The 26,170-nt window shown below is 43.8% G+C and overlaps 1 protein-coding gene across 1 annotated transcript; it reads right to left on the bottom strand.

Annotated features, from left to right (window-relative positions):
• slc15a4 (solute carrier family 15 member 4) lies at positions 1-25,940 on the bottom strand. The gene is made up of 9 exons (XM_041937829.1): positions 25,805-25,940; positions 24,972-25,601; positions 22,341-22,633; positions 21,531-21,672; positions 21,204-21,284; positions 18,931-19,111; positions 14,778-14,936; positions 10,722-10,880; positions 1-1,738 (listed from the first exon to the last, which is right to left on the bottom strand). The coding sequence occupies exons 2-9, from the start codon at positions 25,548-25,550 to the stop codon at positions 1,587-1,589; spliced, it is 1,746 nt and encodes a 581-aa protein (XP_041793763.1). The 5' UTR covers positions 25,551-25,601; positions 25,805-25,940; the 3' UTR covers positions 1-1,586.
• Positions 25,941-26,170: the final 230 nt, after the last annotated feature.

Here is a 26,170-nt window from a genome sequence, read left to right as displayed (position 1 = left end):
GGCCACAAATATAACCACAAAACAATATTCCACTTCTGCAGCATCATGAAAACAGAACATAATCTGAAACAAACGGAATAAATCTTTTTGAAAGAGAGACTGAGATGACAAAGCAACTTTACAGTATATAAAATATGCAATAAAACAAGGAACATCCATTTATCCGAACGATTAAACACACAAAAAAACAGGCGTACCATCTGTACTGAGATAGCTTCTTGCTCTTTATGTGCTCTTACAAATGAAACTTTATTCACGCCACAGGATGAACACTGTTCTGAGCTCAGAAAGGCAGTTTTACTTTTCCTGGAGAGTTATGTCACTCGACACTATTGCTCAAGCCCTGAGTTTTCTTGTTTTGATAAAGTTCAGTACCTTGTGCTGTACTCATTCTGAAGAAAGTCTCACACGTAGCAGAATAAAGCTAAAACAAATGCATCACAGCCTAATAAATACAACCACGAAACATTTTCTGGCGAAGCTGCACAGCCATGATAACACTGCAGAAAGTTCCCGACAACAAAACTGAAACTGTCACTTCGTTTGCTGTGAAATTTAAAATCTGAAAGGGTTGTACTTTAAATTTTAATTTCCTTTTAGTTCTAATTTGTACTGCACTCCTTTTCATCACGATCCAGGCATTAATGCAGTGGATGTGTTAAGAGCTACACTCAAGGTTGCCTCTTCAGCTTAAGGTCAGTTTCTAATTAGCTGTTTGTCATGCGGACACGCCGTTTGCAGCTTGACCAGAAATTAAAACCTGCTGTGAAGCTTCACAGGCGTCATGGAGTATTTTCAACATGAGGAGTTATTCGTGTGTGTGGTGCTGTTTGAGGATTTGTGGGCTGGATTTATGTGGATTTACAGTATGTAATCACAGGCACTGGACACAAACGTGGGAGATTTTTTTCTCTCGATATTAGATTTGAATATTAGATTAGTTAAACAGAGTTTATTTGGAATTTCCTCAAACAAAACCCCACACTGCATCAAAGCAAACATCCTGTTCATGCATAGATATCTAAAACCTCCACAGGTAACTGTAATCAAGTACATTTAATGCACAAATACCCCAATTTTAGACTGTGGGTGTAAGTCAAGAACTCATTTCGGGAGGCAGCTTCACGAAACACTCTCGGATCAGTAGAACGGTTAGTCCAAAAATAAGTCTTTGTTAGAAAACGGAAAGTAAAAACCTAACTATAAAAACAACCAAGTATTCCTCAGGATTAGAGAGTATCTGGATGTCGGATTTCTTTATGGCACCACTCCTCAAGCAAAGTGCAAATGATCCGACAAAGGCAACGAGAGTAAACGCACAGGAGTCGGGGAGCACGGCGCAGTAACATTAAGCTCCATGCACTCGGCGTGCATCCATACGGTGATGTAAAACCATTATTGTTGTTAAAAAACGGGTAAAGAGCCCCCACTTAAAAGCTAAAATAAACATAAATAAGAAATATATATAGTTATTACAGGATCATGTCTAAGTACTTATTTGACAGGGTCTTTGGGCGCTGAGCGATATGACTGGGAAAGGCAGGGACGGTGAGGGGGACATGGGGACACGGGGACACGGGTGCAGGTCAAGAGGAAGTGTGTCTCTGCCTTTGGCTTCCCGCTCTGCCTCTCTGCTTGTCGTACTTGACCGAGACGATGAGGAAGACCAGCAAGGTGACGCCCTGGATGCCGGCCAGGAGGAAGAAGTAGTAGTGCAGAGAGCAGTCATTGATGTTACCTGGAACGACAGAAGACAAGGACGTCACGAGGAGACGCTAAGAAGCGACGCCGGCGTTCAGGTGCCGCTTTAAAACCGGGAAAATGACAAATGTGGAAATTTGGAGAACAAAAGAGTCTCGACATGTTCAGAGGGGACAGCGGGAGGGTTCTTTCATCACAGAGTACGACTCCACGCTAACAGACAGCGAAGGTAAACGGCCACGAGCTCGCAGAAGTGGCAGGTTACTGTGTTTTTGTCAGACATGAAAGGCAGGCTGGGAGTGAGAATGGCAGGCAAACACCGTTCTGTCAGGAATTAGGATTCAGCGGAGGGGCTTGTTACTTCTCATCTCACCACAGTGCAAAACCCTCCGAGTGCAGACGGTTTGACCCGCTCTACATTGATGATGAGGGACCGAACTATCAGAAATAACAGAGCAGAACGGACCCTCAGCTGTGATCTGAGTCAGGGAGTCTTTGACTGGCATTAAAGGACGACTTGTTTCCTCGTGGGACTGCAATAAAAAAGGAGGAAAAATAGACTGATTTGCTGTATGATTCATGTAAAGGAGGCGAGGGAAGTTTCTAGCATTAAAAAATCCTGCTGGGTCTGGAGAATATGACCAGCAGCCTTTAAACTCGAAGCGTCTTAACATTCGCTGCACTGCAGAGCGAAGTGGTCGTCCTCATTCAGCAACAAAGCTCGAGAGGAAAAGCTCTAAACAAATCCTGTTTTCCCCTCGCCGGGCTTTTACATGAAGGGCAAAGCTGACGACAATACGATCGTCTCCACTCTTCAAGTATGGAGACAATTGAATTGGCATTAGAGCGGCTTTGGTCCTCTTGACCGTGTCAGGCGGACCAATTGACTTTGCAGCCAACAGCATGAGATGAGGCCGTTTAGCGCTTTGCTGGACGAGGAGACGTTTTGGGGCCGCTGAAGGACGTCTCGCACCGAGCCGACGAGGATTTAATCTTTGTTTCCACCGCAGCGTATTTAAGAACATGCCTTCGGTTTATGTAAGAGGCTCCATGTACGGCACAGTTTCACCAGCAGGACAGAGATACCTATAGCTCGCATCCCACATTATCGTCAAGATGTGAAGCCCTGCGGCAATCTGCCGTCCTCCTCAGAAAGCTCCTATTAGCGTCTCCATGTGGAGCTGTCACACCGAATAAAGAGCCAGAGAAGAGAAGCGGGCTTGATTTTAATTAGATATGGGGGCTATCGTCAATCCGAGTTCTGCCTGTTCACATGGCAGGGAGCGTGTGTGTGTGTGTGTGTGTGAGCATATTCAAATACAGCCTCATTACACCTGTCAATTTACAGGCAACAGCACCTAGGGTCAAAATGCTGCATCCCAGAATGTAATAATTCTGGGTTGTGTTCAGGTGTACAAGCACTGTAGGAACTGTTTTTCATAGTTCCTAACACCATTTATAGAGAGCAGGCAGAGGAGTTCAAAGGTCGTACCAAAACCAGGACCTGCAGCTGAACGCGTAAACAAAGTCTTGTAAAAAGAATCCAGAATGCGTGCTCTCTCTTCAATTAACCTGCCCTTTGTGCGTCTTCACGATGTGCTTACACACAAGGTGAGCTGTTGCATGCTGTTAACAAGAGTAAGGGCCCTGTTTTAATTAAACGAGGAGCATGACAAGCGCGGAGCGAAGGGTCTGGGGTGCACGGACTGTGTGGGCGACTCCGGCACAAACGCTATTTTGGTTCCTGTGTTTGCAGCAAAGTGCAAAAGTGCTGAAGTGGAATATAAATCAGAGCAGAGCAGAGCAGAGCTTTAATGTCCCAGTGCGGCAATTTGGCTTTCAATGGTCGTAAACATTAGATCCAACAATGAAGAAAAATGGCAATCCATACAATATATATACAGAACCAGATGGAGTGGTGGTGACTGAACGCTCTCAGCCAATCACATCACTGAAATCACAGAGCTCCACAAATGGAAGCGTTTGGACCATGTGAGCGGACTTTTTTTTGTGTGTGTGAATTGGAAAGGCAGCTGTGATTAACAGGATTAATGAATCTGGTAATCTGCTGTCTCCTGAATAAACAGCAGCATGCAGAGTTGTAACCACCCCGTCTGGTGTGTGTGTGTGGTTACTCTGCAGCAGCCGTTCAGAGGTGATTTAATGGAGGTAAACACAGCGGACGGCGTGCGTAATGGCGCTACGCTTTGGTACGGCGCTTCTCTACTCGGAGGCTGCAGGTTTATCACTTTTATCTGTCCGCTGCCTTCAGACGGCTGCAGGGATCTAATGGACTGATGGAGAAACTCTGACGGCGTTCAGCAGCTGTGGACTGCAGATAGCAGAGGAATCACTCATATTTACAGATCAGAGCAGAATGATTTACTTTAACCACATTCAACATTATTTTTTGATGCCTAAACACGCGTACTGGCTGAGCAGAGTTTCATTCAAACGGTTTATTTACATATTAAACATTTCTGTGTTGCTGCACTTCAAGTATTTTGTTTGCTGTTGTTGATAAAATCATCAGACTGCAGCAGAAACAGACGTCGTTCCCAAATACTGAAGGTTTCATTTCCCACCAAACTGCCAACAGCTCGCTTTGCACTGCCTGATCTGTGTGAGCCTCTCACCTGTTCACACCTGTTCTCTCTCACCTGTTTACACCTGTCCTCTCTCACCTGTTTACTCCCGCCCACACCTGTCCTCTCTCACCTCTTTACACCTGTCCAATCCAATCCTCTGTCACCTGTTCACACCTGTACTCTCTCACCTGTTTACACCTGTCCTCTCTCACCTGTTTACATCTGCCCACACCTATCCTCTGTCACCTGTTCACACCTGTCCTCTCTCACCTCTTTGCGCCTGTCATTCTCACCTGTCCTCTCTCACCTGTTTACGCCTGTCCTCTCTCACCTGTTTACACCTGCCCACACCTATCCTCTGTCACCTGTTCACACCTGTCCTCTCTCACCTGTTTACACCTGTCCTCTCTCACCTGTTTACACCTGCCCAATCCTAACCTCTGTCACCTGTTCACACCTGTCCTCTCTCACCTGTTTACATCTGTCCTCTCTCACCTGTTTACACCTGCCCACACCTATTCTCTGTCACCTGTTCACACCTGTCCTGTCACCTGTTTGTCTTCTCACCTGTTTACACCTGCCCACACGTATGCTCTGTCACCTGTTCACACCTGTCCTCTCTAACCTCTTTACGCCTGTCCTCTCTCACCTCTTTACACCTGTCCCATCTCACCTGTTTACGCCTGTCCTCTCTCACATGTTTACACCTGCCCACACCTGTCCTTGTTCAGCTGTTCACGCCTGTCCTCTCACAGCAGTTCACACCTGTCCTCTCTCATGTGTTCACACCTGTCCTGTCTCATCTTTTCACACCTGTCCTCTCTCATCTGTTCACACCTATCCTCTGTCATTCGGCCTGTATCAAAGGTCGTCTTTTCATCAGTAAAGAATTGTTGAGGTGCAGCGACTGACACCCCATCACTGACCTTCATGCTTACTACAAATGCAAACGTCTATGAATCAATTAAGAGATCGAGGAGAGCAGAAAGGGAAAATCGGTCCTTCAAGAAAAGCAGAACACGATGTTCTGTGAATATGCACATAAATCTACTCAGATACCAAAACATAATATATCAACTTCATCAAACTAGACTGTATAGTGTCAACTGAAGGCCTGTAGAACATCCACCTCGCTGCATTACAACACTTCCTCAGCTAACACAGAAACCTTCATGTTCTTGTACATGATTTAACAGCGCTTCCTTTGCTCCTGATCAAAGAGCAGCATTAACTCATTTGAAACAAGTGATCCCGTTACACTGCATGATCACTTGCGATCAGTAGAGCAGATCTCACTCTGTAATGTCACCATCGCACATATAAATAATTCTTTTTCGAGTCTCGCTGATGTGCGCGTGCTCTCACGGATAATTAGAAATGGAGGGGACTGAAGAAACGCCGTGATGATAGGACGCATCACACAGGAGCGATTCTTCGTCTGCGCTCCCTTTGAAACCTTTGATCTAGGAGCAGCGAGCCGGCTGATGACTGCTTCTGCCACAGCGATAATGGAGTGAGTGGCAAACCGAAAGGCTGACACTTTGACCCCCGCCGCAGCTTTTACTTATGTTGCTGAACACCTAATCTGGTCGAAAGTTTAATTTGTGAGAAATACATCAAAAACAAAAGCAGAGTTTGAATAATTCATGAAGTGCAAAACAATGTGCTTGACAGGAGAGCGGGGCAGGAAAAGGGAAGTGCATTTGCAGCGAGGGTGCTTGTATTCTCGATCGATAATTCACCTTAAGAGTCTGCCTCTGCAGTCTTAATTAACGGAGCAGTACCGCTCACAAAAAGCAAGGAACACAGCATGTAAATTATTCTGAGGGAAGACAGATGCATCCTCGCCGAAAAACAGCAATACCCAGAGCGTTTAGGAAAATATGATTCCTTTAACGGAAGAAAATAAGAGCGCAACAGCTTCAACACTCTCTGAAACAGTCAGCGAATGTCAGCATGAGGCGTTTAACTGATTGGAGGACATTTGAACTCCTTCGCTGGAGAAAATGCTGTTACCCCAACTTTAAGGCTACTCTGACAGACGACTGGCTCTCAACCTTTGTTCCGGATCTCAAAACTTCTCTCTTAACTGGAAGCCAACGAACGAAAAAGGGGGCTGGCAAAAAAAAGCAAACATCTCATTTTTTGGAACAGTCCTGAAAATTGTGCAAGCTTTCACTTTTGTAATGGCTCCTGCTCCAATTTCATTATACATTAAGTTGGGCTCTGCCTCCTCCTTTCAGCCTCCGCCCCCCCCAGGGCCCACTTGGCTGCTAAGCATTTTTAGAAATATGGAAGGCTAATTACAGCAGCAAAAGACTAAACAAGGACTTGCTGTAAAACACATTAATGAAGGCCATAAATATTTGACATTTATTTTAAATTCTTAGCGAGGGAGGGAACAGCACAAACCAATCAGAGCGGGGTATTTTGGAACAGGCTTCGTCGCTACAAGACTTTCACATACGTCCAGCTCCGACGTAACAAATGACAAGAGTGTGATTACACTGAACAGCCCGACAGAAGAGGTCGGACGTGTAATGGCTTTTTTTAAAGATGATTTTTTGGCATTGCTGTTTTTTTTAGTGACAGCTGGAGAGAAACAGGAAGGGCAGGGGAGAGAGAGGAGGCGTGCAGCAAAGGCCTCGGCTGTAAACGAACCCGGACCGCCGCGGTACTCAGCGCTGGGAGGCGGTACACGCTCCCCCAGGTGAGCCGCCGGTGCATCCAGGCCAGCCGTGTGACACCTGAGCGATTTAAAGTTATGGGACGATTTACCTGCATGAGGGTTTGAGCGAACCAGGTGAGTCCAGATGAAACGGGTCAATATCAATTTAACGTTTGAAAATGGATCAATTGATCCAGACCTTCTGTGCAATGACCCAACATTTTAATGCTTCAATGCCGTCTGCCTCCGAGTGAAATCAGAGCGACAATCAATGAATGTTTGCTCCAGCTATAAATATAGTTATTTTCTGCCGCTCTCCGCTTGCTTGTTAAATCTTTCTGATTGATGCTGGAGTTTTGTAACTGGCCACAACGAACTATTTTTACGTGCCCTCTGTTGCCTCTGACATGTCGAACACATTTCCATTTTCAAACAGAGCCCTTTCACACAGAAGAAGAGTTCATGTTAAATTTGCCAGATCTGACATTAAAGGCTCCCATTAAAACACTGACATTTCACTGAATGTGATCCAACACTTCATGAGCAGGATGTGCGAATGTCAGCTCACTCCGAATGTCTGAACACGTCCCAGACATCTCGTACAAGATCAGTCGGGACAAAGAGGCCGTTTCCTGTCATGTGACCGCGGCGGCTCACAAAAACCATTGACATTGAGCGAATGAAGCTCCCACAGAGGCCGAACAAATGAAATGCGACAATAGATATTTTCTGGAAACAAAAAGCTTGTGGTGTGTAAGGAATAATGCCAGAGAAGAGAGTAAAGGTGGATCTTTGATTGACTTGGCCTATCAGGTTAAAGCGGCTCCATGCTGTCTCTGTCAGGAAAGGATGAGACACCGGCCTATAAAAATATCAAATAAAAGCGTGATGGACGGCGACTCAACCAGATGTGACCACAGGGGGGAACAATGTGCTGCGGGGCTTTAAGGATCACTAATTCAACATATAAACTGGCTATGTTTTAAGTTTGAGAACAGATGTGGCTGAAATAATCTGTCTTTATGGCGTTATAGACTGATGCCATGAGCTTTCACTCCGACATGCTGGATGGGAAAGTCATTCACTGACGGAGAGTCAGAACTACAGGAACAAGAGGCTGGCATGAGACGACTTCAAAGAAGCAGCTTTTACATTTTGCTTGTTTTGTCCAGCCAATAACCCATTAAGACATTTAGTTTAGTGACGAGTAATAAAAGCAGCAAATATTCACATTTGAGAAGCTGAAATCAGCAATATTTTAGTTGTATTTTTGCTCAAGAAGTTATTAACTCCTACATCTGTTAAAACAGTTAAACTTTTCTGATGCATGTGGGGTAGATTGAGGATTAACTGCAAACATTACACTTGAATGAGTCAGTTGCTTGCTTTTACATGTGCACTATGTGCTAATTGAAGAATGACAGGTCAGATGATAGGCTGCTCACCTACGTATCGCTCAAACCATCACAAAAAGACACACCTATTAAATAAAATCACTGCTGAGCTATTCGCTGACGCGTGTGCTGTTAGAATTAAAAGAACTTTAAAACCTTCATCTGCCTACAACAAAGCACACAATAGCAAGAAGCATCCTAAAGCTACTGCCTGTTAGTGAGTCTGACTTCACCTTTTCTGAACCAGCTGAACGTAACGCAGGACAGACTCTTCAGGTGACCCTTTACCTACGCTGCCTGACATCAGTGAGTGCAAAGCGGGGACAGATGGAGCTACAGCACGACAGGAGAGCTGAGCATCCACCAGTGTGATGCCAGACTAGCAGAGCCATCCCCATGTAGCGCTCCAGGGACAGCTTTACTTAGGAGAAGCAGGGCTATGTAATCAGACCCCCAGCCTGTGATTAATGTTGCTCATCTGTCTTCAGGCCCGTGCAGCTCAGTACAACTTAGCACAGCTCACCCAAGATGCTGTTTACTGCACACCATTTTGCCCGCAGCCATGGAAATAAGTTGAATCCATTCCACCTAGAGAGCCAGGAGATGTGGAAGGAGCTAACATGCAACAAACTGTGAAAAACAGCCACAAAAAATCAAACTGTGTGATTCCTGACAGTACTTAATGGCTAAGCTCTGTGCCATGTGTCTTTTATTAGTGGCCAGGAGGATGTTTTGTTCTATTTCTGCAGCTCACCTTTTAAATGACTTATTTTGAAAAGCAAAAAGAAGTCTTCAGGCAACACGGCTCTGGTTTAACTGCCCCTCGAGCGAAGCGAGGCTGAGCAACGGATGGATTTATGAAGCGTGCCAAGCATCTTCCAGTGCTAACATCATCAAAAGTACCTCCCAACCTGTCGGCACACTGTATTAATGAGCTATTAGGTGTTTGTGGGTAAACAATTTACAGTGTTGGCTTATTTACCGCGTGCTCAGGGAAAAGTGCATCTGGGTTGGGAGCCTCCTCTTGCTAGGGAGCCCATCCATCTGCTGCCACCACCGCGCTATTCATTCTGCCACTTGGACAGATTTACACAAACCTTTTGTCGTTAGTCTGACATGTCTATTTATTACGGGAAACACTCTTAAAACAAGAGAAGTGCAGTGTGTCGTCCCCCCTCTCTACCTCAAACTCTTTAAGTGAATTTTAAATCAGCACAAGCTATGAAAATTCTTATGGTATGTCTCTGGAAAATATATTTCTGTATGCTGAATCAATACCAACTATTCTATTTCCACAGGTCCATACACAGAGTCGATGTACAAAGTCAATAGTGCACTAACAGCAGGCTTGACACTGTAATGCTCAATTCAGATGGATTATGGACAGCCCTAAGAAAACTGTATGAGTAGAGATCAATCTCCTCCGTGCTGCAGGTATTTTGAAGAGAGTAGCCTTGTTCTTTGAGTTAAACCACAGCAGGACTCCCATTAGTCTGCATGCATGCTAAATGGCTAAAGGTCAATTGCTTCTTTCTGTGCAACATCAGGACTCATATTATACAAACGTTGCTTTACACAACTGCACAACTTTATTAACATTTCACTAGCTTTTTAGACAGGATAACGGCAGTATTATTGTGGGAGTGGTGATGATTGTTCAAGCTTTAAACTTGCTGACCAGCTCACCTTGCTCTGTTTCGCAGGAACACCCCGATCACATTCACACAGTTGCAGATGCACACCTGGAAGCAGCTCAGCACACCCACGGTCTGATCTGCCGGCCACTGAGCAGCTCCAGTAGCTGGGGTTAAGGGCCTGGCTCAAGGGCACCTCAGTGGTCAAAATAAAACTTAACCTGCCACCACCGCCTCTTGTTTTGGCAGCAGAAACAAACTATTAACACAGCACTGACATGTTTAAATTGATATGGCGAACCTGTTAGCTAACAGTTGCATATTTAAACATGCATTAATAGAGCAACACAATCATTCATTTGGAGTTGTGTCTCCTTTTAGCTCCGTTTGGTCTCCACCAACTCTGGGGTAAATATCAGGCTCCTTAGCTGCTGTGTTCATCAGCTAACGTTGTCTGCTTCGTGCTAAGCAGGTAGAGCACAGTGACGTTTTTGTAAAGCCAAAACAATGAGCTGAAAGAAGCTGTAATGCTGCTGCGAGCTGACAGGAGCAGCACAGTCAGGTGATAACTTACCTGAGGGCTCATCACTGCGAGCACTGCCCACTCACATTAAAAATAGTCATTTGATCAGCTGTTATGCTAAAAATAAAGGTGATAGCTGCTTTACTTGTACTATGTTTCTACTTAGACTCAGACAGCACTTATTAAGAGTGTAAAAGCTACTGTGTCTCTTACCAAAGTCTTTGTGGGACGACATCCAGCCGATCTCCTTGAGGGAGACAATAGCCAACAAACCAGAGCCCACGAAGGAGCCAATCCCAGAGAAGAAAAAGAAGAGCCCCATGATGGCGCTCTGCATGGACTTGGGGGCTGCAGAATAGGCGAACTCCAGCCCTGCAACACAGAGAGTAAGAAGACGGATATTTGTTGATTTGTTGTGGATTGTGCAGGGCGTAAAATAGTGAGAGTCCTCTATGTGCTACGACCTGTAGCAGATAAAAGAGAAAGCTCCACACGCCGCAGCCAGCGATGTATAGCTGGCAATAACACGCTATTTAGTCACACACCTCGCCTGAACACATGCTGTCGAGTTCATGTCTGTGACAGTGGACGCACAGCACAAGGTAACAGTATGTACTCGGGTTTAATATCTGTCTTTAACATCTATGCAACACGCTGGGTTTTGTTGACAGTCACTGTTTTCCTTTGAGTATATTGTATATGAGACCAAAAGGCTTCCTCTGCAGCTGCCTGACAGCTAATTTTCCATGGTGGCACTGGTCCGTGGTGCCATTGTTGGGTATCTACTCTGCTCAGTACTGGTCTCCAAAAAAACAGTTATTTCTGGAAAACACATCACTCAGTATTTACTGTTAGGAAAGAAATAAAAGGACTGAGAAAATGGGCAAGGGACCTAAGAGAAAGAGAGACGAGGAGGGGAAAAACATCAAATGCGTGTCTTTTTTGCCCAGAGATCTGTCTGCCTGCAAGCTGACATTGATAATTTCATGGCACCTCAAACATGTGATTTTTCAAATGAGGCCCTATAGCCACATCTGTCGGGAGAGATTAGGGAGCTGCGCTTAAATACGTTTAAGACCTTCCTCACAGGGGGACATTGCACAAATTAATGTGACAAACAGTTTTCTTACAGATACCTGCGCTAGTTGTGCTTCATAAGAAAAGGAATGAGATAAAAGCATGAGAGGATGGCAAACATGAGGTTATTACTCAGTGGAAACATGGATGACCTTTCCAGAAGTTCACAACAATGCTTTTGTTTTATATCCTAAGCTAACCTTTTGATAGCAACAAACACTGTTCAATAGCTCTGCATATCACAGGGGACTGCAAAGGTTGGTGAGGATTCTCAGATACAGCACTGCACATTATGTAAAATCCAGCTCTTGTCTGTCTGTGTCGACTATAATGAATTGACCTTTCTCGACCAAAAGCAAGAATTATTTGAGAAAAAGGAGAAAAGCATAGAATTTAAAATGTATGTAGAATTTTTTTTTCCCCTCCCAAAGGCATTATTGGAAGGGTGATTTTTCTTTCTTAGAAAAATAATATTACCCTTTAACATTTTCAAAAGTGCAACACATAATTAAAAATACTGTAGGGAACACAAGTTTCTGCGTACTCTCACTGCCTGAAAGCAGACAAAGAATTACCCATCGTCCTGCGAGGCTGGGGACTGCAGCGAGGACGCGTGACGGCACCGGAGGTTTTAAACAGATTTATTCGAACAGGGGAAGACTAAGGAGAAATATTCCTCCTAACCAGACATATGTCACAATTCTGTCAGCCAATTTTCCTTGAGTAAGCCCTGTGGGATGGTATGGAGGGAGAGGAGAGAGTAAGTTTATTTTAAGGATCCCTATAGCTTTGTTATGTCTGGAAATGACTTTCACAGGGACCCTGATAGTTTTGTGCAAATTCCAGTGTTTCATAGAAGCCTTATGGAGTTCTGTTCAAGGGCTTTATAACACTCAAGCTTATTAAACAAATTTCAGCATCCACGGATTTAAAGGAAAGGAAACTTAAAGATGACGAATGTGAACGTTCATTCCTACAAAAACCCTGCAGCGACTGGATCGGCCAGATAATCCTCCCACTGTGGCGAGGAAAGAAAAGTCTTAAATATTAATGGTTCAATCTGCACTCTTGATATAGACATAAAGCGAGCGCTATATGGAAGAGCCTACAACAACATGACCTGCAGTAATTGGAGAATGACTCAATCATGGCTCGAGGCCTTAACAAACTTGAATCTGTAAGATAATTGAGGCTTGAAGCCACGATGATGACTGCAGAGAGAACGTCATAAAGAAAGAAAGACTATACAAACAATGCAAGGCAGATTTCTGTTGTGCATTGCGGAGTATAGTGCAGGAAAAAAATGGGCCACAGCTGCCAAAAGGTTCCATATCACATTCAGAGCACTTCTCAGACACAAACTCCCCTCTTTTAATAAAGCAGAATATTCTCGCTGTTGTTTCCGTTCTTGTCTCAGATTTCACGGCTGCAATTTGATGTAACATCAGAGCAATTTCTCACTTTGTCACATTATTATATTACTGGGGCAATAAGGCCTTACTTCACACAGCTTTTAATGAAATGGCATTTCCCGTTCAGGTCAGGGCTCTCGAAAAGAAAAAAGGGAAAGAGACGAGAGCTGGCTCGCTGAGCAGTTTTCAGCTGCTACTCTGAAAGCATCAAAAAGAAGTTTGCAGCTGTCAGCTCCAGCATGAACTATTCTGACCTGCTTTGACTCAGTGCTTTTGTTTTTAATAATTTTTTCGGAGAAGAACAGGGAATCCATCTCTCTGGGGGAAGCAAACACTGCTAGCTTTCCAGCGAAGGGTTATGGGTGGCCTCGCATTCACGAGCATGTGTCTTAGAATGATATTTAGTGGAGTGAATCATCTGAGCGGCGACGGTAATACAACTTTGCATTTAAATCAGCCCTGGGGCCAAATTCGCAAGCTTCCTAGTGTGAAGAGATGGTCAAAGTGCTGTAATTCTAAGAAAGTGTGATGTCTTCTCAGAAGTTCTTCTGCTCGTACATTAAAGCCATTCACAATGGATCTCAGCTCTTAGACTTGAGGTGACAGAATAATGAATACGGAGGAAGAAAGAGTTAATTAACCCAAGTCGCACTCACTCCAAGTGGTGTCTAGTCATGCGGAGAGTTTTGCTTTATTGTGCCAACGTTTTGAGACTTCGGCTGATACCTGAAACCTGATGGCTGACGGAGATTAATCAGATTTTGAGCGAGACTCGTCAACCTGCAGAGCCTTTAGCAGGTACAGTCATCAGAGTCTGCAGCACGGCGCCTCTGAAAGTGGAGCTGATGCATCGGACGTCTAAGACTCATTCTCTGCCTCTTTAGTCTACATACAAATGTAACTGTCAGCAACCTCAAAGTGCTGCACTGATAAATAATTATTACATTTTCTGTGTATTCAAGTGTAATATGTCCCTATGAACAGCTGCGTCAGCTGGGGAGGCATGCTAATTGGGTAATTTAGAGTTGAACTTGCACTACTGTGCATGTTAGTACAATTTGTCAGTATTAGCGCTCTCTCACTGTGATTACGGTTTTCTATGCTGCTATGTTATATTTAAGCTCATAGTGGTAAATGTCAACACACCAGCTGACTGAACGTGGAGGTGAAAAGTTTATGTTCTCATGTTAATTGCGTTGCCACTGTGATTAAACCCTCAGGGATACATCTTACAGTATGAGGCGCATATATGTGTGTTTATCCGTCTTATTATCTGCTGTATCAATGTGGACATCCAGCAGAGGAAGAGTGCTTATATGAGGCTGGTCTTCGGCTGTGGCGGAGGCACAGCTGTCATCATCATTTCAATTTTAAAAGGTTACTTTACCCACACCTTATTTATAAAACGTCCCATTACTGAGCAATGTCTTGCAGTGGTGTGAGAGAATCAGGATAATCAATTATCGATCGACCCGCCGGGCTATTTACTCTGGACAACAACCCGCAAACACATTAAGTTGGTGCAGGCTGGCAATGAATCAAGCAAACTGCTCAAAAAAGGTTTTACACATTAGTCTTCATTGCGTTCTGCTAAGAAGAATGGGCACGGCAGTTTTTAGGCCACAGTCAGCTCAGAGTGGCTCAGAGAAAAGGTGAGTGGGTCCAGCTCAATCCGAGAGGCTGATCGCTGGAGGATACTGCGCTTTACCGTTCGCCTGAATCATCATGTCTACCTGACCGCGGCGCTAAATGAGACATGGGAGACGTCAAACAACTGTACCTGCAATGCTGGCAAAGATTTCGCTGATTCCTATCAGCACATACTGAGGCACTTGCCACCATATGGGTAAATCTGCCGCGTAGTAGGTAACGTTGCCAAGCACCTGGTCAATGGTACCATTTGATTTGACGATCTCCAGACGTTTGGTCTCCAAAATACCTGCGGGGACAGACACAGAAACAATTAGCAGAAGGCAAATGAAGTTTTCTCCTAAAACAAATGCACACATATATATAAGCTGTTTGATCTTTTCCTACATAAACTCAACTGAAAACAGCACAAAGTCAATATATTTAATGTTTGAGCTCATCAGCTTCACTGATTTTTATAAATATCTGCTTATTCTGAATCTGATGCAGCAACATTGATTCATTTTCCCGTTTTAAATCCACACTCAAAACACACCTGTTCAGACTCGCTTACCTACATGAGGTCAACTGGTCACTCTGATTTTACACTAATAGGAGCAACTAAAGACTGGGAAAGATGTGGAACGCTCCAAAAACACCTGTTTGGATCATTCCACAGGTGATAGAATCATGATTGAAAGGCTCAGTGGTTCACAGCGAGGATGGAGCGACTTTGTGAACACATGATTGGATAAAGAGATTAATACCTGGACTCAGGAAGACTTCAGAAAACTATTCAGTTCATTGGCAAATGATTGCAAAATGTAAATAAAAGCAGAATCAGAGTCCCAACTTTTCTGGAATGGAGGCTGTATATAAGCTATCCTTCTGCAACATAGATACTGAACTGAAGAAATAACACAAATAGGGCATCGGGTGCATCTAGAGGCTGATATATTTCAGTCAGGATGAAGAAACACTCATTAAAGTATCACCCTGTAGTCTATGACACCAACAAACAGCCAGACGCTGCCAGAGTTACAGGATTCAGTGACAGTCCATTAAGCATTTAGCTAGTTTTAAGGCTACTCTACCACTTCATTTGGATCACATCTGCACGCTTCCATATTATGGCAGTTAGTAATGGATCAGCGCAGACGGTTCAATAATAAGAGCCAAGCAGTTGTCATCAACGGCTGCCGCCTCCTAAAAGCTTTATTCGATAGCTATTATCATGTAACCAGCGGCTATTTCCAGATAACTCCCAGAGACAGCCTCCTATCATAACTACACTTAATGCTGTATTTGAGAGGAGCTGTAGCCTTGTAATCCAGCTATCCTATAATACCAGGCGTCCATCTCAGGCAGTGTGGCCACTGGGCTGCCCAGAGCAAGTCTCACTACAAACACACATCCCTGCTTTTTTTTTGCCCTTTCTAAACATCACACATCAGACAGCCCAGTGTGATCCCCGGCAACTCTGCTCCAGCTTTTATAGAAAAAAAAAAAAAGAGAGAGACGGTTTTAGACACCTAAAAGCCATTGAGCTTTAACCAAAGCAGATTAGTACGTAAAGTTAAGAGAATGTGATAAAAAAAACCCTCTTCAAAAGCAATGTCAGAGTAGCTTTTCAGAGCTGGCCCCAGTATGTGGCTGAAGTCTGGGACTGCTGGACGTAAAAGAAACGGGGATCAGAAACAGTCCACCGTCCGCTTGACAGCTTGTCTTCAACTGTCCCTTTGCACTGCGCGGGGGGTCCGGCCGTCCGCGAGCTATGCGTGTCAGTGAGCACGACGAAACCCTGTGAAACATCGCTGCACCGATGTCATCATGACAAAGTCCTGCACGTTTCTTGCACACGTTGATGGAATTGATTGTAACTCCGAGCAGCAGTGCTGTGGCCAACGCTGCGGACATGCAGTGGCAGGCTGACAGTGCAATGTGTTGGACTGGCTATTCTCTGGGCAAAAGATGCCACACTCGGTCATTCCCAACTATCCGTCTGTCGGTCTCTGAGAACAACATGTTGTCAGCTAGTGGACAGATGCAGATGAGGACACACGGAAAGCCAGTAAAAAAAACAACAGTGTGAGGCAGCTCCCGGGAGAGAGTGTGTGTAACTGAATTAGTGTGAAGCAAGGCAGTGCTGGGGATAAACAGCGCAGAGCGCAGCAAATGATTCTTTGATGAATAACAATTCAATAACAGATGCAGATACAATATCGTTAATACTGCAACTCATTTTACAAACTACACTCCTGTCCTGATTTGATCCAGTCGTCTGATTCGCCTCCCAGAATCCAGGTCAGAACTGTTTTGCACACTAGTTGTGTATTCACCTACTGTTCTGTGACCAATGGCCACACCACTGCACCATCGTAAACCCTTTCTCTCCACTCCCAGGACTCAAAATTGCTTTCTGAAATATTCAGAATTTATTTAGCCTGAATTCAAATGCAAGGATTGCACTTTCTTTCAATGAGCCAAATGGAAAAGCAAACACCTGAATGGCTTCCGAGCATCAGAAACGAACACGTTCGAGCACCTTTCCTTCCAGGACTGCTCATGTCCTCCGAAAAGAAAATATTACTTTAAACCAAACGCATCAGACATCAGATTTGGTTAATAGACCTTTTACCACACTCGCTGATTGAAAAGGATGTTTCTGATGGGCTAAGTCAGGCGTTCATAACTCTCAGGCGAGAACATCCGAAGACTCGGCCTCAACAAACTTTCTCATCTCTTCTTCACAGCGGACACATAAAGCAGGATGAGACTTCAGTCCAGCACCCGTTTCTCGCTCTGACCCATAAAAGAGTGCAATCTATAGAATCCATACATTCAGTCTATAGACTACACTTACCATGTACTGTGCATGCAGCTGCTTGAAAAGCCACTGGTAACATGTGACCTTGGATATGACCTGATTAAAAGGTCTCTTGATGCCAGAAAATTAGATTTTACCATACAGTACATGAAAAATTTAACAATTCCTTTCAGACTGATACTGAACCACATTTAAATAGTGTGTTTTATACATAGTGGTCCTTTCACCATGTGGTCTTACACACTCTGCAGTCATGACGACAAAGAGGCAAGAATTAATGGCTTTATAACGCAGATGAGAATGAATTAGCAGCTTGTGAGTGCGACATGACACGCACAGCGAGTTTGATCTTATTTGACGGCTCCAATGGTTAAGTGCAATCATGGGGCTGCTTGTGCAGCGTACACACGCAGAGATGCTATTTGGCAACAGGTAAATTATATCTGATATTGTTGTTATGCTCAAATAGGCATTTAGGGAAATATTTGTCGTGGCTTTTCGATCAGGACTGAAAAATCACTTAAAACCATTCGAAACAATGAACAGAGCTCACCAGGCATCTGCTTTCAGGATTAAATTTAATAGCCAAGCAGCTAATCTGATTACATTTATGTATTTATTCTGAACTTCTGTAGACTTGTTAGTCCCTAGTATATCTTATTTTAATATATCTTGTTTACCAGTCAATTGCAATCTGGTTGAGGCACACCGGTCAATACCTGAAAGGTCACTAATGACAGAACATGCTCATGTTCTATGTGGCGGATGTATTGTGCATGTGAGAAAGGAGACGGGACAGCGGTTGTAGAAGATATACTGTGCATTGATTCTCAGGAGTGTTTCTGATTTGCTCTCTTGCTGCCTGCAGGCTCGTCCCTCTCAAAACATTTTAGCCCGGACGCATCAGTGCAGCAGCGCCCACTGACAGGCCTGGCTGAGACTTTATTTCCAAAATAATCCTCGGGCTGGAAGCTGCAAGCGGGTGCAGTCTCTCAGGACCAAAAAAGAGAGAGTTCCCGCTCTCCTCTACAGGGCAAAAAAAAAAAAAAAAAACCCTCTGGGGCTTTCTTCCCCTTTCCAGGTGGAAAGTGATGTTTTAATTCAGGGGCAATTAATACATCTGTGACAGACCATCTGCTGAGTCCCACAAAAAGCAACACAGTAAAGGCAATTTAGCCTGTAAAATAAATAAATAAAATGATTTAGCAAACATCTGCAAATAAGCAACCATATTCCACATATAGTACGTCACATTTGTATTATTATTGGTGGGCTCTGACGTATTAGTTCCATGTTTCAGAAGAATTTATAATTAAAATTAATAAATGATGTATATGTGGCGCGGTTCAGCTGCATTGCCTGAAAGTGCTAATTGCATGTGGCATTTACCACAAGCTCCAACTTTGTTGTTTCATTCGTGTTTGTCTGGCCTACTTATGTGACAGCACGGAGGGGACGAGTGTGCTAGTGCACTCACCCGCTGCCACGGCCGACCACATCACAAAGAACATCCCCACCGCAATCCTCTTCAGAGAAGAAGGCAGCAGGCCGCGGCGTTTCAGGATGGGGTCCACCACTTTGTCCTTAAGGGGAATCAGCATGAGGATGAGCACCGCGTCGAACATGGTGAGCCAGGCGGCCGGGAAGTGGAACGTCATCTGGGGGAGAGAGGCGAGGTAAAACTGGGCATAAAGCAACAAAGCATGAAAACTACGGCAAGTGTCAGTGCATTCCAACACAGCTCACCAAGAGCCTGTGTGCACAGGAGTGTGCATGAGTGAGTGTGTGGACTTTGGGCTTGATATTGCTTTGGCACCCCCAGGTGGTCAAAACTAAACATAATGCAATGAAAAATATTTATTCAATTCACAGAAAAGAGAGTAGCAGCCAAACCAATAAATTATTAGTAAGTAAACATTAAAATTATCATTATTACATCACTATAAGTGGTAGGAATAGTAGCATTGTTGTTTTTTTACATGCTTATCTATTAAATGTGTCTTCAGCATGAATCTGAATTTATTACCATAAAGTGTGATCTATGAAACTTGAATTACACTGTGCAAACAGACTGAAAGACAAATCAATCAGAGAGAAAATCCACCGTGAGAATATGAAGTATCTGCAAGTTAAGGCAATATCTGACTGAGTGAGCAATGAAACGCCGCAAACTGGAGATGCTTTTTGCAATTCAAATTCCAAGTGCCATCGGAGCTCCTGATGTGTCTCTGGTTTAACACTTCTGATAGCGTCATTTATTCTCAAATTGAAGCTCCATTTCTTGGAGTCACCACTGGCCATCTATACTCAGAGAGGGTTTTCGTCCCTTGTTTGTGCATTATCATATTAACAATGATAGAGAGTGTTAAATGAGACTTTTCTGTTGCCATGGAAAGCCTGCCATGAAGGTGCCCCAGCAGGCCCGGCTCTGTGGTGGGCACCATGTTCTGCTTTTTCTACTTCCACAAATGGATGATATGAACATGTGATGTATGTACAGTATTTGTACTCCATTCTGACTACCAGGTTGAGAACTCAAAAGGTGATAAACAAGTGGGGAAATTTTTAAAAAGCACATTTTTGATATGCAAATGGACAAAAGGTTGGCAGCCACTTCCCTATTTGCATTAAAAAGCATTTACTTTACATTCACTGAGACACGAAACAGACGCCTCTGCAACAGAGCAGTTATCTCAGGACCTAATCTAATTATAACTAATTACAGCACATTCACTCCTGCCTCTCGTTCCCAGTCATTATTATTAGCATGGGCCACATTTCCTTGAAGAGACAGTATTTGTTCATCTCAGTCACTGAGATGTGTCAGGTGAGGCGAGGGAGCGAATCACAGAGGCATCTAATCTCACTTCTCTTTTGATGTTGAGAAATGTCGAGGTTGGTAGCAGGAAAGGCTTAGTTCTGTTTTTTAACACACTAAATAAAATGTGAAGGGAAGAAAAAGACTAAGTTGTTAAACACAGTTTAGCACAGTGGAATATGAGTAAATAAAATGTCGGACAGTTGCACACCGGCACAAGTTTCAGTGCGTATTATTGGAAAATGTAAGAGTATGTACATATATATGCACCGGCATAAAGGCCCTTCAAACAACACAAGGTTAGGCTGTGGGGTTTACAGGCAACAGTTTCACTTCACATTTCCATGTAGTCAGAGCGCTTCGCTAACACCTCAAGCATGCCTGGCGTACTGCACGTTCTACACTTCCTGGTCTATTCCAGTTTCATCTCTTTTAAACGTTTGATTTTTGAGGAGTCATGCATCACGTGGAGTAACGGAGGGGGGTTTTCAGTCGAGAACACAACATGCAATCTGTCAGAGTGAGACACAGCTTCACCAGCAGCACCAGTCAGGAAGAGTGAGCTGGAGGCGCCGCAGGGACAATCGCAGCCGTTTGCTAATCTGTGAGGTATTTGTCTGTGAAGTAAAGTTCTCACTTAATCCCTAAGGTATTACCAACCTTTGCTGCTACCTCCAGCTGTTGCCTTCCACTGTGTGTCAGTGACCTACTGACTCGTGTAGTTTCAGCAGTGAAATCTAGTTCAAACCTACTTATGTGGAGGCAGGTTGGAGCTCCATACTGGTATATCCCAACTCAGTGGAATTATGCAGCAGTTTCTTAACACAACGTTAAGCCACAGACGTCACCACACCGATGCTACATATTTTTTGGGGTTTTTTAATTAAACAAGAAACAGGTATTTGGACTGAGAGTGTCTCACTTCAGTTTACCTGGTGGGAGGCTGCAGTGTTGTTCGAGGCACTATCAGGAATCCTCAGATGGAGGCTCTGCAGGATGTAGGTTGTCTGCATCTGCAACACAATAAGGAGATTAGAGTCTCAGCATGAAGTAATTCTCCACTTTATGATCACCAGGATGTCTCGCGCAAAACCATTCTTCTCCAATATCGAAACGGAAAATAATCTTCCCCCGTATTAACGCGCGCGTGTGCATATCTGCATCCAGACAGCTCGTGCTGCCATATTAAATGTCTTCGTATTTTTCATCCTATGTGAGACGTGGCTCACGCATTTTGATTGAACTTAAAATGATCTTACCTGGAAGTACACAGTCCAGTACGGGATAAGGGCGAAGAAGACTGGGAGGATTTTCACCAGAGCTTTCACCTCCTCTACCTTCTCTTCTGGAAATTTCCCTCCGTAGGTCACTTTGGCGCTGTCTAGTAGTGTCGGTTTGTTACTTCATGGGAATAAGAAAAGACAATGACTTTCAAAATACTATTTAAAACTACAGTGTGATTGATTGCATAAAATAAACATGAATACATGCAGAAGTCTTGATGTGTGAGACTTAAGCAGCCTTTTTTGTGAATATCTTACCCTTAAATAACAGCACTTCTAGAGATAGGAAAAAAACTTCATTCTAAAGCCTATAATCCCCATCTCAGGAGAAAATGTCTTAATAAGGAATTCTTGAAAGGCTGCAGGATTGGCCAACTTAAAATATTCAATGTCAAGTTTTTGAAGCAATTGTGCTACTTTGGTTCAAAGTCAAGTAACAGCACTTCAGAATAACTTTTCACCACAGGGAATGAAGATGAATGCCTGGACCAGTGGGGGAAGAGAATTATACAGGGGATCAAAGGACGCTTTAACATAAAGGTCTACCTACAACACCTAGCTGTTATTCCACTGGATCAGAGTCACCATCCCACTGAACTTTGCCATGAACAGAAATACTTGCTGCACTGTTGTTAAATAGCCGTCCCATTGAGACTGATGAATGCTTTGCTGCACCGGTCATTGTGAGCATGCTGTTTGTCATTGAGGGAATGAATTTCCCACTTTTATTGCCTGATAATACAGTTTTATATAGTATGTTGAAATGACTGACACTGCCGCTCTCACCGGAGCAGGTTAGGCTCCTTTGGTTTCTGGGAACAGCAGGCGAAGCCCAGGATCTTGAACATATCTGTGAAGGCGCTGCCATCAGCAGGCTTGGTGATGAAGACAGTGCGGCCCAGGAGAAAGACCAGGAAGGACACCCCGAGGCACACGGTGGGAATGATGTAGCCGAGCCTAAAGCTGAAGTTTTGCTGGATGTAGGCCACACCTCCCAAAGACAGGATGGCTCCCAAGTTGATGCACCAGTAGAACCAGTTGAAGAATCTGCGCGTGGCCTCGGGTCCTCTGTCTTTGACCTGAGATCACACACAGTGCAGGATGACAGCAGCCAATCATGTCACCGTGCTGTGAGTTGCTGCAACTTAATGTAATACTAGAAAAGGCACTGAACGTTGTTATGAATGCGTGTCACACCAGTCTAAGCAGCATGTATCAGCAGAGAAGCACGGCCATCTGCACTTTGATACCCTAGTTTTTAAAGTCACATGAGGAAAACCAAATCTTTCATCTAAACAACAGCTGCATTGTTCAACATCACCAGAAAATATGTTGCATGGAGCACCTTGACAAATCCTCACAATACAGGATGGAAAAGCCAAACCGGACTGACAAAGGGGAACAATGATCACAAGCTGAAAGTGGCTGGGGTGTGACGTCACATTTCATTCAACACATTAAAGACTTCAAACTACTGAATTTGGTGCGACAATAATGTAATTAACAGTGGAACCTTTTGTTCAGCTCCATCATTGCACTGAATGTCTAGAGCCACAAGAAAATGAAAAGTACAAGGCAGCAAGAGATTTTTCTTCTTCACGTCAGGAGGCACAACCAAAACAAACAGCAACTCTCGGTTTATCATTCATCTGCTTGTGGTGGCTTTGAGCATTCTTACAGAATTTGCAATGACAGCTTCACCGCTCACTTACCAAAACAGCAATAAATTCAGTTAAATGCCTATGCAAGCAAATAACAGTACTCTCATAATGGCACTGATCCATTCCACATAAAGTTATCCCCATGGAGGAGAAGATTTTATAAATGTGCAATGAAGTGGATATGTCTTTCAAATATGAGCACAAAACATGCAGCAGTAGAGCTACAATTAACTATAGAGCAGATAAGGTCACGGCATTCACAAATCGATGCTGAGAATAAATCTTTCTGGGGTTCCTCTCTGCAGCTGTGCAGTGCAGCTCCAAAATAAATCAGCACATGCAAACTGACCATCTGATTGTTACCAAGAACTGCATTAGAGCACATTTTACAATAATAAATACATAGAAAGGGGTACTTTTGTAGCTCCTATTGTACATTTAGTCTTAACACATGATCAATGAGAGATAGTGGTTGTGTTCCTTCCAGGCTTTAGTCATCTCAGGACAAGACGAACATTTAATCTGCTATCTTGTTTCAGTGTTGACCTTCCATCAAATACACAGTATCATGAGTAATGACCACAGGCTGATAGACGTTACATCTCACAAAGTGGCTCACAAAGAGACAAAAATAGTTTCCTCGCTTCTGGATTCTGCCTCATTTCATGTCCAAACTTTAACATCCATCTCAACGATCAGCTTCCTACACGGCTGCATCAGCAGCCACAGCAAAACTGCAGCTTTATGATTACCATGCTCAAGTTAAATATTAATTTTTAAAAATATCACAACAGTGACTATGGGAATTTTCACACTGCAAGAGGGTGCAATTATTTCTTAGACAGAAATCAAGCCACATTTAAGAGGAAATCTTCAATTTAAATGAAACCGAGCACATTTCAAGTATTAACAGCTCCCACTGCCACTTAATTAGGACTTTCATCTGGAGGAGAATTAGTGTGAAAATTGTGCCTTTAAGTGGTGCAGTTCATATTCAATCTCCACTAAAAAAGCAACATGCTTTGCAGGTTTCTGAACAATTCTTCCTTTGACAATCACTGACACCATTAAAACTGAGCTGATTTATGTTGCTGTTTGTTCTGTCGTGGGCTGCTGGAAGACGTACCAGTTTCTGTGTTTCTCTTTTGTTCCCCCTTCAATGTATGGATTTTTTGCCTGATGTTGTTCACTGTGTGTGTTTGAACATGATCAAAGGGAGCATTGACAGAAACGTGAAAATCTTGTAATGAGCATAGTAGGCTCAAGAACTAATCATGTTCACTCCGCCAATCCCCTTTGAAAGCTTTTACCCACTCCTGCTTAGATTATTTTGAAAAACAATGACCCCCATTGATGAACTTTCCCACATCTATGAGGAGAGGGCCTTCTGGATAACCTGGCAGTATTTTGTCACCAAACGTACAGATTGCTCGAGTGTTTGTGTGTGTACATTAGTGTGAGTGAGAGACAGAGTTTGATAGTAGTCCAAAATTACAACTTTAGAATGGAAATGCTTGTAGGTGGCCATGGTGATCAAGGGCATGCATGTCTAAGCAAACGGTCATGGTGCAACAGAAATCCCATCGCATGTCTGATCTCCACATTGCCACACTGCATACCCAATTTAATACAGGCCTATGTCACAAAACATCTTATTCACAGACTGTCTAACCTATAATGCACTCCATGTCTCCTTTTTGCATGTTTTATGTAAAGCACACTTCAAGGACTGAAAGTTATATTGCTCATACTCTACCTGATCTGCCCCAAAAGGAGTGATGTTGGACTTCACAGTACCCACACCTAATGCAATTAAAAAAAGTCCACTGTAGACTACTGGACCACAGTATGGAGGGCGAATGGGGCAGGTTACATTGCTTGGAGGGGTGCTGTTTGTGCTCAGACACTCTGCAGGTTGCACAGGAAAGGCCACCTCCTCACCACACAGTTGTATCCTGGTGTCTTCATTTGAAATGAAAGGGAAAAACAGCATGCCAATAAAATAAAGGATCAAACTAGCGGCAATTGTCCAGAATTTCCCAAGATATGCGTCTGCCAACCAGCCTCCAAATGGTGAAATCAGATAAGTGACACCCATGAACATCAGGGGTGCCTGGCTCGCCTGAGTGCCCTCCCAATAAAACGGACTACCATTGAGAAAAAGCACAAGATTGGATGTAATGCCATAGAAAGCGATCCTCTCCAATGATTCAGCCAGCAGGATGGCTGCACATGCCAGTCTTCTTCCCTGGAAAATTGATGGAGGTGAGGGTCTGCTCCCAGAATCTGAGTCCAAAAGAGGGGTGCTCTCATTGGCATCCCTGCTGTTTGCCATTCTCAACCAACCAAGTGGCTTAGCTTCTTCTTGACTAGGAAGAGTTCAAACCTGCAAAGAAAATACAGAGGGGGTTAGACAGGTTAGATAAACGCGGTCGTCACAGTTCACAAAGAGGGAACGACCACCTGTACCGAGCTGACAGCATCTGAATTATCCACGGAGACTCTTCCTTATCATAAGTAACACAAACACTGTGAGATGAAGTAAGCTAGCTTTAGCATAACGATAGCTTGAGTTTGGTTTTACATTACCTTTAATTATTGAAACACGTCCCAGGGGTCTTCAGTTATCTCCATTAACCTAGATAATATCTTCCGTTCAAATGTTTACTTCGTCTCGTCTTAAATCAACACTTCGTCAAAGGAGAACTGGAAGTCAACAAAAAACAGTGTCACAGTACTATCGCGTGACACACGGCTCGTTCAACAAACTGCCACACTTGCGTTGCCCTGGCGTCGATCTCAAAGTGAAATGTACCGGACGAGCTTTATAGAAAAGCGGACACCGGCCTATCCAGGTGATTTGGAAGTTAGTTCCGTTCACGCAGACGTCCTAACTACCGAGAGAAGGAAGTGGCCGCGCGGTTGTGTTTTTTTTATATATATATTTTGTGGTAC

This window comes from Chelmon rostratus, chromosome 5, assembly GCF_017976325.1.
Source record: "Chelmon rostratus isolate fCheRos1 chromosome 5, fCheRos1.pri, whole genome shotgun sequence".
Taxonomy (NCBI): Eukaryota; Metazoa; Chordata; class Actinopteri; order Chaetodontiformes; family Chaetodontidae; genus Chelmon; species Chelmon rostratus.
Note: the sequence above shows the minus strand (reverse complement) of the source record. Positions and strands in the feature narration are given on the sequence as shown.

Bases quoted from the DNA above. Each gene is read 5' to 3' on its own strand.
- slc15a4 (XM_041937829.1), bottom strand. From the start codon at position 25,550: ATGGCAAACAGCAGGGATGCCAATGAGAGCACCCCTCTTTTGGACTCA. The intron at 22,634-24,971 runs GTAGAGTATGAG...GTGTGATCTCAG, and splicing joins CTCCTTTTGGGGCAGATCAG to GTCAAAGACAGAGGACCCGA. The intron at 1,739-10,721 runs GTAAGAGACACA...CTGTCGTTCCAG, and splicing joins GTCGTCCCACAAAGACTTTG to GTAACATCAATGACTGCTCT.